This window comes from Ranitomeya variabilis, chromosome 6, assembly GCF_051348905.1.
Source record: "Ranitomeya variabilis isolate aRanVar5 chromosome 6, aRanVar5.hap1, whole genome shotgun sequence".
Lineage (NCBI taxonomy): Eukaryota > Metazoa > Chordata > Amphibia > Anura > Dendrobatidae > Ranitomeya > Ranitomeya variabilis.
Genome location: NC_135237.1, coordinates 333,257,994 through 333,272,160, shown reverse-complemented (window position 1 = coordinate 333,272,160; position 14,167 = coordinate 333,257,994). Strand labels below are relative to the sequence as shown.

General features: G+C 43.8%; 1 protein-coding gene across 1 annotated transcript in view; it reads left to right on the top strand.

The window, feature by feature from the left end:
* The window catches only part of F13A1 (coagulation factor XIII A chain), a 482,528-nt gene that overhangs the window by 447,970 nt on the left and 20,391 nt on the right, over positions 1–14,167 (top strand). Inside the window, exon 14 of the mRNA XM_077269818.1 lies at positions 2,831–2,967. Coding sequence (XP_077125933.1) covers positions 2,831–2,967 — 137 coding nt within the window. The remainder of the gene's footprint in view (positions 1–2,830; positions 2,968–14,167) is intronic.

The window sequence follows — 14,167 nt, the reverse complement described above, 5'->3', positions numbered from 1 at the left end:
GCAAATGATGTGGGGGTGATGGGGACTGCAAATGATGTGGGGGTGATGGGGACTGCAAATGATGTGGGGGGACTGCAAATGATGTGGGGGTGATGGGGACTGCAAATGATGTGGGGGTGATGGGGACTGCAAATGATGTGGGGGTGATGGGGACTGCAAATGATGTGGGGTCACTGCAAATGATGTGGGGGGACTGCAAATGATGTGGGGGTGATGGGGACTGCAAATGATGTGGGGTGATGGGGACTGCAAATGATGTGGGGGTGATGGGGACTGCAAATGATGTGGGGGTGATGTGGACTGCAAATGATGTGGGGTCACTGCAAATGATGTGGGGGGACTGCAAATGATGATGTGGGGGTGATGGGGACTGTAAATGATGTGGGGGGACTGCAAATGATGATGTGGGGGTGATGTGGACTGCAAATGATGTGGGGGTGATTGGGACTGCAAATGATGATGTGGGGGTGATGGGGACTGCAAATGATGATGTGGGGGTGATGGGGACTGCAAATGATGATGTGGGGGTGATGGGGACAGGAAATGATGTGGGAGTGATAGAGACTGCAGATGATGAAATGTGTTTGAGGGGGTTCTGCACATGATGAAATGATAGGGGGCTTCAAATGATGAAGTAAGGGGGACTGCAGATGAAGTGACGGGGGGGATAGGGGACTAAATGATGATAGGGGACTAAATGATGAAGTGGGGGTGATGGGGACTGCACATGAAGTGAGGGTGAGGAACGTGGACAGCAATTGAATTGAAGGTGGGGGTGGGGAGAGCCAATGGTGTATTGAAGGTAGGGAGAGCAAATAATGAATTTTGAGGGTGGGGAAGAGCAATTCATAATGAATAGAGGGTGGGAGAGAGAGAAGACATGGCAATGAATTGAGGCAGAAGGGGCATGTAACTATAATGAATTGGGGTAAGGGTTAGAGCGGGAGGTAAATAGTGGGGGTCGTTGAGGATAAAGTGACTGGTAATAAATTGGGAGAAAGAATATAGGTGTTAATTAATTTATATATTACATGGGGAAAGTGGCTATATACAGATAGTGGGGGCACAGTGGCGGATTATAATTTATATTTGGAATGGTGGGTTGCATAATAACCAATTATACATTAATGGCGGGTGAACGTCTGTAGTCAGATGTGTAGTGTAGAAGAAAGGGAAAAAATGGGGAATGTGCTCTGGAAGCGGTGCTCTAAACAACTGTGTTATTTTATGCAGAGACGAGTCCTGGCAGAAAGAAGTGATAGCGGTCTGCGCTGGATTAAAAAGAAACGCAAAGATGAAGGACTTTAGCTAGATACGTCACTGGTGAGTATGTTACCTGTACACTGACACCATACACTGTATACTGTATACAGAGCTCCTGTGTATAATGTCACTGGTGATCACTATATTAGCTGTACACTATACACTATATACAGAGCTCCTGTGCATAATGTCACTAGTGATCGCTGTATTACATGTACACTGTACCCTATATACAGAGCTCCTGTGTATAAAGTCACTGGTGATCCCTGTATTACCTGTACACTGACACTATATAAAGAGCTCATGTGTATAATGGCATCGGTGACCACTGTATTACCTGTACACACACTGCATACTAAGTACAGATCTCCTGTGTATAATGGCACTTATGGTGATAGTATTTTTTTTAAATTAATGATCAGTATTGTACTATTCAGTCACAATGTGGTGGTAATATGTTGTCCGGCCATGGTGTAGCGGTATTTGTTCCTTGTATGTGCTATTATTCGGTCACAGTGTGGTGGTAATATGTGGTCTGTTCATGTTGTGTTGGTATTTGTTCCTTGTATGTAGTTGGTCACCATGTGATGATAATATGTGGTCTGGACATGCTGCGGTGGTATTTGTCCCTTGTATGTGATATTGTTCAGTCACTGTGGTGGTAATATGTGTCTGCACATGGTGTGGCGGTATTTGTTCCTTGTAGATAGTATTATAGGTCACTATGTGGTGATAATATGGTGTCTGGTCATGGTGTTGTGGTATTTGTCCCTTGTATGTGGTATTATTGGTCATTTGAAAAATTGAAAAATAAATAAAAATACACCTAAATTGTATTGCATATTTTAACAAATGTCTAATAGGTTAGAGTAGAGTAGGGCCCGGCCAAAAGAGTCTACCTTGTTGTCGTCTTAGATTAAAAAAAACCTTTTGGCCAAAACAAACAAAACTATGTGTTTGATCTGGTGATGGGAATTCTTAATGTGTGATTTGTGAGAAGTGGAGTTTTGCCAAGAGACAGCGGTGGGGCTGTGGACAGTTTGAGGGGTGGCGGCGGGGCTGGGGTGGAGCCTGGGCAGAGTCTTAAGGGGGCCCTGAAAATTTTGCCAGTATGGGGCCCTGAAATTCCTAGTGGCAGCCCTGCCTGGGGACCTAGAAGGCTTTATCACGTACATTCATTGATGGTCTCTTTGGTGTTTAGCATTTTAAAATTTAGAAGTATTGCTGGCTCAGCAATCTCCATAAATAAAATAGACTTTAGTGGAGATGTTATGTACTGAACCTTGGGAGGAGGTTAGGGATGAAAGGTAAATTCATAATTTTGAGGCCTGCAGTGATCAGACGTTTGGAATATATCCTGTGGATCAGTGATAAATGTTCATTGTGGGATTACACTTTTAACAATAAGATTAAAATAATATACATTTATATTATGAAATAAAGAATGGTAATAATGTGTTTTATTACTGTATTCATGAGATTACCAACCTTATGGATTGATCCTAAACAAAATAAAAAAAAATACAAAATATTCTAAAAGTTACATATTTTTTTGTCATCTATTTAGACAATCGGAGAGAAGATGGTTGGGAAAACACTAACAGTGGTTTTAGAGTTCACTAATCCATTGAAGAAAAAACTCCAGAACGTAATTTTGCGTATTGGAGGGCCAAGTCTTATGAAAACTCAAACTCAGATTTACAAGTAAGTAGTGATATTTTACAGATTATTATAAAAGTAAGTCATATGAAAAGATTTTATCTGTATTAGAGACCAGCAACTTATAGAGCAGGAGATACAAATTTGTGCGCTGTTGAGTACTATTTATACAGTGGGTGAAATAAGCATTAAACATCTCACCAATTTGTTAAGTAAATATATTTCTAAAGGTGCAATTAAAATGAAATTCTCACCAAATAATCGGTAACAACCCATCCAATCCACACAGGAAAATATATCAAACCATAAATTAATTTATGCGTAATAACGAGAAATGACTCAAGAAAAAAGTATAGACCACAAGACATAAGAGAGGTGCAAAAAGCAATGGAAGTTCATGACACCAGCTAAAATCTATCAGAAAGCAATCCTGCCACTTAGTAAAAAATAATGTGAGCTGGTTCAACTGATGACGTATTATAAGGTGTCTCATTACCAAAGCATTACACAAGAGACACATCATGATGGGTAAAACCAGTGAGCTGTCTTAAGACCTTTGCAACATTATTGTTGCAAAACATACTAATGGCATTGGTGCAGAAGAATTTCTAAACAACTGAAGAATACAATGAACACTGTTTGAGCTGTAATCCAGAAGTGAAAAGAGCATCATTTCAACATAAACCAGCCATTATCACGTGCTTCCTCTTCCAGACAGAGGAGTGAAGATAATTATCAGAAGAGTTTTCTATGAGCCAAGCACCACCTGTGGAAAACTACAGAAAGACTTGAAATCAGCAGCTACAGTTAATTCAAAGAAAACTGTAAGTACTGCACTTAACCTCCATGGCCTGTATGCATGCTCAATACGCAAGACTCTATTCAAGCACGTTTAAAGTTTGCTCAACAACATTTAGAAAAGTGTGTAATATTCTGGGAGAATTGGGAGAATATAGTTTGGTCAGATGAGTCCAAAATTGAAGTATTTGAATGCCATAATACACAGCATGTTTGGAGGCCAAAAGGCACTACATATCACCCCAAAAACAACATACCAACAGTGAAGTTTTGAGGAAGGAACATCATAGTGTGGGGATGTTTTTCAGCATACAGCACTGGTAAACATCATATAATTAAAGGAAGGATGAATGAACAAATGTAGCCAGACACTCTTGATAAAAAAATCTGGTGACATCTGCAGGGATGATGAAGATAAAATGAGGGTGAACATTTCAGCAGACAATGATCCCAAGCACACAGCCAAGGAAACTTTGAATTGGTTTCAGAGGAAGAAAATAAAGCTGCTCAAATGGACCAGCCAATCACCTAACCTGAATCCAATAGAAAATTTATGGAAGGAACTTGTCAGGACTCTGAACATTTTTATTACCTTTTGTGCATTACTGCCCTTTTCCAAGATGACGTCTTTGGTCTCATGTGCACTGTGTCTTCCTGCTATAAAACTCCACCCCAGCCTTCAGTCTGTGCTAGAGTATTCTGCCTTGCATCCAGCTCGTGACCTCTGGTCACTCCCAAGCTATATACCTGCTCCTGTGAACCTGTGGGGTTATCCTGCTACTCTGCTCTGAGTTCCTGCTGCATACACCAGTTCCAGTAATCCTCCTTCATCTGCTGCTCGTGTTTACTTCCATCTGCATTTGCTGGACATGTAGCAAGAACCTGAGACTATTACCCAGGCCTCCCTGGTTGAGCTAAGATATTATTTGAACTGCCTTATAAGCATATCTATCTGTGTTTTGGACTAAGCAAGGACTTATTCGTGTCAAGTATCCTCAAGAATAATTGTGCTTCATAGACTTTCTGCGTGATTGCATTTTCCTCTGAAGTTTCCTTTAGACTGCTAAGCTGCATTTAATATTTACTCCAAGTGTTGTGGACTTGAGTTTCTCTCTGCACCTGTTTGAATCACCGTGTGATAATATAGACTTTACAACTTATAAAACTGTGTCCTGTAGTTGTCTTGTTCCACGCAAAGAGTCTCCTGAGTTATCCCCTATAATTATTACAGAACTAAAGCTCAGAGTTCCTAAAAGGAGCCCATGAAAACTCCAGGATTTAAAGTGTTTGTGTGGAAAAATGGGCCAAAATCACACCTGAGCAATGTTGACACTAGTTTCTTCATACAGGAGCTGTCTTGAAGCTGTCATCCCCAACAAAGGCTTTTCTACAAAGTAATACATTAATTATAGTGAGCTGCGACGCTGAGTCACTTCTCACAGCCAAGCTGTGAGACAGAATAGTGAGGAGTCTGAGGTTAATAGACAGGAAAGTATGTCATAAATAGAAGAAAGAGACAAAGGCATTGTCAGGTAACATTCCAAGGTCAGAATACCAGAAAGATAGCGGATCAGAGCAGAAGGGGTTAAACAGACGGATGGTCAGAATGAGGTCCAAGGTCAGGCAATGAAAGATCTATAAACAGAAAGCAAGCACAGAGAGACAAACCACACTGTAGCTGAATGTAAGTCTGGCAGAGGTCTGGAAATAACAGCTCAAGTAAGTAGCCTGGTAATACCCTGGGTTAATGAACACCTGGAGATAGCCAGTGCCTCCCAGTCTCAGACTGAATGGCCAAGCTGTCAATCAACACACTGACAGCTCAGTATGCCCCCACACCAGACTGGATAACTGAGCTGTCAATCAATATACTGAAAGCTTCAGCACACCCCTGTACCAAATTGGATGGCTGGAGACAATGCTGAATGGACAAACTCCTTTCATAGGGATTTATAGAATACAGTGGGGATGTGAATGGATGAAGAAAGCTTTAATCTAAATACTACTGGATTGACCTCTAGAATCTCATATGGACCAAACACTTTGGACCCAACTTCGCCGATGATACTTGAAGTTTAATGTTCCTAGATGACAACCAAATCTTATCCCCAATCTTAAAAACAGGACCCACTGAAAGTCTTTTATCAGCCTTCCATTTTAGGCAAATTTGAGCAGTTTCAATATTCTTTTGTGACATCCAAACGTCTCTGTATGGCGATCTCCGTCCCAGGACATTCAGAACAAATCCTAGAAAATTCACCAAAACAGGGATGAAAACCATAATTGCAAAAAAAGGTGAGGTTCCAGTAGACTGATTTACTCGACTGTTAAAAGCAAACTCAGAGAGATGCAAAAACGAAGACCTGTCATCCTGCTGAGCTGCCACAAAGCCCCTTAAAATTTGTTCCAAAGATTGATTTGTCCTCATAGTCTGATTGTTGGTTTCAGAGTAGTAAGCAGATGAAAATGACATGTCAACCCTGAGTTTACCACAAAAAGGTCTCCAAAATTTAGAGACAAATTGTACTCTCCTATCAGACACAATGTTAAGAGGGATGCCATGTAACCTTACAATATGAGAAATAAATAACCTGGGGACTGTCTCTGTGTTAGGTAATCCTGACAAGACAAAGGAATAAAATGAGTTTGTTAGCTGTATCGATCAACTACAACCTAGATAGCACTTTTCCAACCAGACAGAGGCAAATCCGTGATTAAATCCATGGATAGATGAGGCCATGGTCTTTCTGCAATTGGCAATGAAGCCATTTTCCCATCCGACTGGCTATGACTGAGTTTAATGCATGGGCAGACTGCACAAACAGATACAAAATCTTTAATATCATTATGCATGGAAAGCCACAAAAAAGTTTAGCAATGGCTTTCTGTGTAGCAGTAACCCCAGGATCACCACTCAAGGCGGAATCATGAAATTCCTGTAACACCCACAATCTTAGGTACACAGGCACAAATAATTTGGACCATGGAGTAGCAGATGCAGTCAACTACTGGACTTTATGGATCTCCTCATCCAATGCTGAGGTTACCATAAAAACACAATATCCTGAGGAATAATGGAGGATGGAGATTCTGGAGAAGAAACTGAATCAAGACTGCAAGATAATGCATCAGCTTTCACATTCTTAGACCCCGGCCTGAACGTAATCAAAAAATTAAACCTAGGGAAAAACAAGGACCATCTGGCCTGCCTAGGAGTTAACCTTTTATGTTATGGACCTGGTGGTTAGGTGCACCTGGAATGACCTGATGGTTAAACTAAAAGACAGGACAAGCTCTGGGAAGTGGGAACTCTGCTGACCGCAATCCTAATCCTATAAAACACACACTAGAAATAGCTGTGCAGCGTACCTAACTCTCCCTAGACGCCTCTTCACAGCCTAAGAGCTAACTACCCCTAAAGATAGGAAAATAAGCCTTTCCTTGCCTCAGAGAAATTCCCCAAAGGTAAAGGCAGCCCCCCACATATATTAACTGTGAGTTAAGAGGAAAGTCACAAACACAGGGATGAAACAGGTTTCAGCAAAAGAGGCCAGACTTACTAAATAGACTGAGGATAGGAAAGGGATCTATGCGGTCAGCACAAAAATCTACAAAAAGCCACGCAGAGTGTGCAAAAAGACCCCCGCACCGACTCACGGTGCGGAGGTGCCACTCTGCAACCCAGAGCTTCCAGCTAGCAAGGCAATATCATGTTAGCAAGCTGGACTAGAACTTAGCAAATACTAAGAAATATATTCAGTACACAATGAACAACAAATGAACTAGCAGGGACTTAGCTTCTGCTGGAGTAGACAGGTCATCAGAAAGATCCGAGAGAGATCTGAACCAGTACAGATACATTGACAGCTGGCATGGAGTAACGATCTGAGTGGAGTTAAATAGAGAAACCAGCCTAGCCGCAAACGAGGGCAGCTGAGGAAGCAACCTCAGAACCAGCAGTTCCACTCACAGCCACCAGAGGGAGTCCACGGACAGAACTCGCCGAAGTACCATTCATGACTACAGGAGGGAGTTCGAGAACGGAATTCACAACAGTACCCCCCCCTTGAGGAGGGGTCACCGAACCCTCACCAGAGCCCCCGGGCCGATCAGGACGAGCCAAATGAAAGGCACGAACCAACTCGGCCGCATGGACATCGGAGGCAAAAACCCAGGAATTATCCTCCTGACCATAGCCCTTCCATTTGACCAGGTACTGAAGTTTCCGTCTCGAAATACGAGAATCTAAAATCTTTTCCACCACATACTCCAACTCCCCCTCGACCAACACCGGAGCAGGAGGGTCAACGGAGGGAACCATAGGCGCCACATATCTCCGCAACAACGACCTATGGAACACATTATGGATGGCAAAAGAAGCTGGAAGGGCCAAACGAAACGACACAGGATTAAGAATTTCAGAAATCTTATAAGGACCAATGAAACGAGGCTTAAACTTAGGAGAAGAAACCTTCATAGGGACATGACGAGACAACAACCAAACCAAATCCCCAACACGAAGTCGGGGACCAACACAGCGACGGCGGTTGGCGAAACGTTGAGCCTTCTCCTGGGACAATGTCAAATTGTCCACTACATGAGTCCAAATTTGCTGCAACCTGTCCACCACAGAATCCACACCAGGACAGTCCGAAGGCTCAACCTGCCCTGAAGAAAAACGAGGATGAAAACCAGAATTACAAAAAAAAGGCGAAACCAAAGTAGCCGAACTGGCCCGATTATTAAGGGCGAACTCAGCCAATGGCAAGAAGGTCACCCAATCATCCTGATCAGCAGAAACAAAGCATCTCAGATAGGTCTCCAAAGTCTGATTAGTTCGTTCGGTTTGGCCATTTGTCTGAGGATGGAAAGCCGAAGAGAAAGACAAATCAATGCCCATCTTAGCACAAAAGGACCGCCAAAACCTTGAAACAAACTGGGAACCTCTGTCCGACACGAAGTTCTCCGGAATGCCATGCAAATCAGAGGAGGTAGGTAATTTAGGCAAGGGTACCAAATGGACCATCTTAGAGAAGCGATCACAAACCACCCAGATGACCAACATCCTTTGAGAGACAGGGAGATCTGAAATAAAATCCATGGAAACATGCGTCCAAGGCCTTTTCGGGACTGGCAAGGGCAAAAGTAACCCACTGGCACGAGAGCAGCAGGGCTTGGCCCGAGCACAAGTCCCACAAGACTGCACAAAAGAACGCACATCCCGTGACAAGGAAGGCCACCAAAAGGACCTAGCCACCAAATCTCTGGTACCAAAAATCCCAGGAAGACCAGCCAACACCGAACAATGAACCTCAGAGATAACTCTACTAGTCCATCTATCAGGGACAAACAGTTTCTCTGCTGGACAACGGTCAGGTCTATCAGCCTGAAACTCCTGCAGCACCCGCCGCAAATCAGGTGAGATGGCAGACAGAATTACCCCCTCTTTGAGAATACCAGCCGGCTCAGGAACTCCCGGGGAATCAGGCACAAAACTCCTTGAAAGGGCATCGGCCTTCACATTCTTAGAACCCGGAAGGTATGAAACCACAAAATCGAAACGGGAGAAAAACAGCGACCATCGAGCCTGTCTAGGATTCAACCGCTTAGCAGACTCGAGATAAGTCAGATTCTTGTGATCCGTTAAGACCACTACGCGATGCTTGGCTCCCTCAAGCCAATGTCACCACTCCTCGAACGCCCACTTCATAGCCAACAACTCCCGATTGCCAACATCATAATTACGCTCAGCAGGCGAAAACTTTCTAGAAAAGAAAGCACGTGGCTTCATCACAGAGCCATCAGAACATCTTTGAGACAAAACAGCCCCTGCTCCAATCTCAGAAGCATCAACCTTGACCTGAAAAGGGAGCGAAACATCTGGCTGACACAACACAGGGGCCGAAGAGAAACGATGCTTCAACTCCCGAAAAGCCTCAACGGCCGCAGAGGACCAATTCACCACATCAGCACCTTTCTTGGTCAAATCAGTCAACGGTTTAACAACACTAGAAAAATTAACGATGAAGCGACGGTAAAAATTAGCAAAGCTCAGGAATTTCTGAAGGCTCTTCACAGATGTAGGCTGAGTCCAATCATAAATGGCCTGAACTTTAACAGGATCCATCTTGATAGTAGAAGGGGAAAAAATGAAGCCCAAAAAGGAAACTGTTGTGAATTAGACTTTTTTGGCTCCCTCTTGTGGTCACTAGTGATATGACTCTGGGATTGTCTTTCCTCAGTTTGGCACCACCTGGGTCGTTAGTCCAGGGGTGTTGCTATATGAACTTCCTGAATTCTCAGTCTGGTGCCTGGCATCGTTGTAATCAGTCCTTTCTGCTTGCTCCTGTCTGCTGGTCTTGGTTCTTGCAAAATTAAGCTAAGTCCTGCTTCCTTGTTTTTTTGGTTATTTGAATTGCTCTTATTTTTTGTCCAGCTTGTACTAAATGTGATTTCTGATTTTGCTGGAAGCTCTAGGGGGCTGGTGTTCTCCCCCCGGGCCGTTAGACGGTTCGGGGGTTCTTGAATATCCAGCGTGGATATTTTTGATAGGGTTTTTGCTGACCGTATAAGTCATCTTACTATATTCTGCTATTAGTCAGTTGGCCTCTCTTTGCTAAATACCTAGTTCATTCTTACGTTTGTCTTTTCTTCTTACCTCACCGTTATTATTTGTTGGGGGCTTGTATCCAACTTTTGGGGTCTTTTCTCTGGAGGCAAGAAAGGTCTATCTTTTCCCTTCTAGGGTTAGTTAGTTCTCCGGCTGGCGCGAGACGTCTAGAACCAACGTAGGCACGTTCCCCGGCTGCTGCTATTTGTGGTGCTAGGATTAGATATACGGTCAGCCCAGTTACCACTGCCCTATGAGCTGGTTTTTTGTGTTTGCAGACTTGGTATTTATTTCTGAGACCCTCTGCCATTGGGGTCATAACAGTATGCCAGGCCAAAGTTGAATGTTTAATGCATTGCAGAAGTGGGATAATAAGAAAGGAAATTCTGAGTTTTTTTTTTTCCTCTCTTTCTTCCTCCCCTTTACCTCTGAGTGGCTTGAGCTTGCTGCAGACATGAATGTCCAGACCTTGATTACAAGTGTGGACCAGCTTGCTGCTCGTGTGCAGGGCATACAAGATTTTGTTACCAGTAGTCCTATGTCTGAACCTAAAATACCTATTCCTGAACTGTTCTCTGGAGACCGATTTAAGTTTAGGAATTTCAGAAATAATTGTAAATTGTTTCTATCTCTGAGACCCCGTTCGTCTGGAGACTCAGCTCAGCAAGTTAAAATTGTTATCTCTTTCTTACGGGGCGACCCTCTGGATTGGGCCTTCTCGCTAGCGCCAGGAGATCCGGCTTTGGCAAATATTGATGCGTTTTTTCTGGCGCTCGGATTGCTTTACGAGGAACCCAATCTTGAAATTCAGGCAGAAAAAGCCTTGCTGGCTATTTCTCAGGGCCAGGATGAAGCTGAAGTGTATTGCCAAAAATTTCGGAAATGGTCCGTGCTTACTCAGTGGAATGAGTGTGCTCTGGCCGCAAATTTCAGAAATGGCCTTTCTGAAGCCATTAAGAATGTGATGGTGGGTTTCTCCATTCCTACAAGTCTGAATGATTCCATGGCGCTGGCTATTCAAATTGACCGGCGTTTGCAGGAGCGCAAAGCCGCTAATCCTCTTGTGGTGTTGTCTGAACAAACACCTGATTTAATGCAATGTGGTAGAATTCAGACTAGAAATGAACGGAAAAATCATAGACGTCAGAATGGGTTGTGTTTTTACTGTGGTGATTCTACACATGTTATATCAGCATGCTCTAAACGCCTAACAAGGGTTGTTAGTCCTGTCGCCATTGGTAATTTGCAACCTAAATTTATTTTGTCTGTGACTTTAATTTGCTCATTGTCTTCCTACCCTGTTATGGCATTTGTGGATTCAGGTGCTGCCCTGAGTCTTATGGATCTGTCATTTGCCAAGCGCTGTGGTTTTGTTCTTGAGCCGTTGGTAAATCCTATCCCTCTTAGAGGTATTGATGCTACGCCATTGGCGGAAAATAAACCGCAGTTTATTTTCACAGGTAACCATGTGCATGACTCCTGAACATCGGGAGGTGATTCGTTTTCTTGTTCTGCATAAAATGCATGATTTGGTTGTTTTGGGTCTGCCATGGTTACAGACCCATAATCCAGTCTTGGATTGGAAGGCAATGTCTGTGTCAAGTTGGGGCTGTCAGGGAATTCATGGTGATTCCCCGCCGGTGTCTATTGCTTCCTCTATTCCTTCGGAAGTTCCTGAGTATTTGTCTGATTTTCAGGATGTATTCAGCGAGTCCAGGTCCAGTGCTCTGCCTCCTCATAGGGACTGTGACTGCGCTATAGATTTGATTCCAGGTAGTAAATTTCCTAAGGGAAGACTATTTAATCTGTCTGTACCTGAGCATACCGCAATGCGTTCGTATATCAAGGAATCTCTGGAGAAGGGGCATATCCGTCCATCCTCTTCCCCTCTTGGTGCGGGATTCTTTTTTGTGGCCAAGAAGGACGGATCTTTGAGACCTTGTATTGACTATCGGCTTCTGAATAAAATCACTGTTAAATTTCAGTATCCTTTGCCTCTGTTGTCGGACTTGTTTGCCTGGATTAAAGGTGCCAAGTGGTTCACCAAGATAGATCTTCGTGGTGCGTACAACCTTGTGCGCATTAAGCAAGGAGATGAATGGAAAACTGCATTTAATACGCCCGAAGGTCATTTTGAGTACTTGGTGATGCCTTTTGGGCTCTCTAATGCTCCTTCAGTGTTTCAGTCCTTTATGCATGATATTTTCCGGAAGTATCTGGATAAATTTATGATTGTTTATCTGGATGATATTCTGTTTTTTTCTGATGATTGGGACTCGCATGTAGAGCAGGTCAGGATGGTGTTTCAGGTTTTGCGTGAGAATGCTTTATTTGTTAAGGGCTCAAAGTGTCTCTTTGGAGTACAGAAGGTTCCCTTTTTGGGTTTTATTTTTTCCCCTTCTGCGGTGGAGATGGACCCAGTCAAGGTCCGAGCTATTCATGATTGGACTCAACCCACGTCAGTTAAGAGTCTTCAGAAGTTCTTGGGCTTTGCTAACTTCTACCGTCGTTTTATCGCTAATTTTTCTAGCGTTGTTAAACCTTTGACGGATATGACCAAGAAAGGTTCTGATGTTGCTAACTGGGCTCCTGCAGCCATGGAGGCTTTCCAAGAGTTGAAGCGCCGGTTTACTTCAGCGCCTGTTTTGTGCCAGCCTGATGTCTCACTTCCCTTTCAGGTTGAAGTGGATGCTTCTGAGATTGGGGCAGGGGCCGTTTTGTCGCAGAGAGGCCCTGGTTGCTCTGTAATGAGACCATGTGCTTTTTTCTCTAGAAAGTTTTCGCCTGCTGAGCGGAATTATGATGTTGGCAATCGGGAGTTGCTGGCCATGAAGTGGGCATTTGAGGAGTGGCGTCATTGGCTCGAGGGTGCTAAGCATCGTGTGGTGGTCTTGACTGATCACAAAAATCTGATGTATCTCGAGTCTGCTAAACGCCTGAATCCTAGACAGGCCCGTTGGTCATTGTTTTTCTCCCGTTTTGACTTTGTGGTCTCGTATTTACCAGGTTCAAAGAATGTGAAGGCTGAAGCTCTTTCAAGGAGCTTTGTGCCTGACTCTCCTGGAGTCGCAGAACCAGTTGGTATTCTTAAAGAGGGAGTAATCTTGTCAGCCATTTCTCCGGATTTGCGACGTGTGTTGCAGAGATTTCAGGCTGGTAGACATGACTCTTGTCCACCTGACAGACTGTTTGTTCCTGATAAGTGGACCAGCAGAGTCATTTCTGAGGTTCATTCATCGGTGTTGGCAGGGCATCCGGGAATTTTTGGCACCAGAGATTTGGTGGCTAGGTCCTTTTGGTGGCCTTCCTTGTCACGGGATGTGCGGTCATTTGTGCAGTCCTGTGGGACTTGTGCTCGAGCTAAGCCTTGCTGTTCTCATGCCAGCGGGTTGCTCTTGCCCTTGCCTGTCCCGAAGAGGCCTTGGACACACATTTCCATGGATTTCATTTCAGATCTTCCGGTGTCTCAGGGCATGTCTGTCATCTGGGTGGTATGTGATCGCTTTTCCAAGATGGTCCATTTGGTATCTTTGCCTAAGCTGCCTTCCTCTTCCGATCTGGTTCCTTTGTTCTTTCAGAATGTGGTTCGTTTGCACGGCATTCCTGAGAATATCGTGTCTGACAGAGGATCCCAGTTTGTTTCCAGGTTCTGGCGATCCTTTTGTGCTAAGATGGGCATTGATTTGTCGTTTTCGTCTGCCTTTCATCCTCAGACTAATGGACAAACGGAGCGAACTAATCAGACTCTGGAGGCTTATTTGAGGTGTTTTGTTTCTGCAGATCAAGATGATTGGGTGACCTTCTTGCCGTTGGCTGAGTTTGCCCTTAATAATCGGG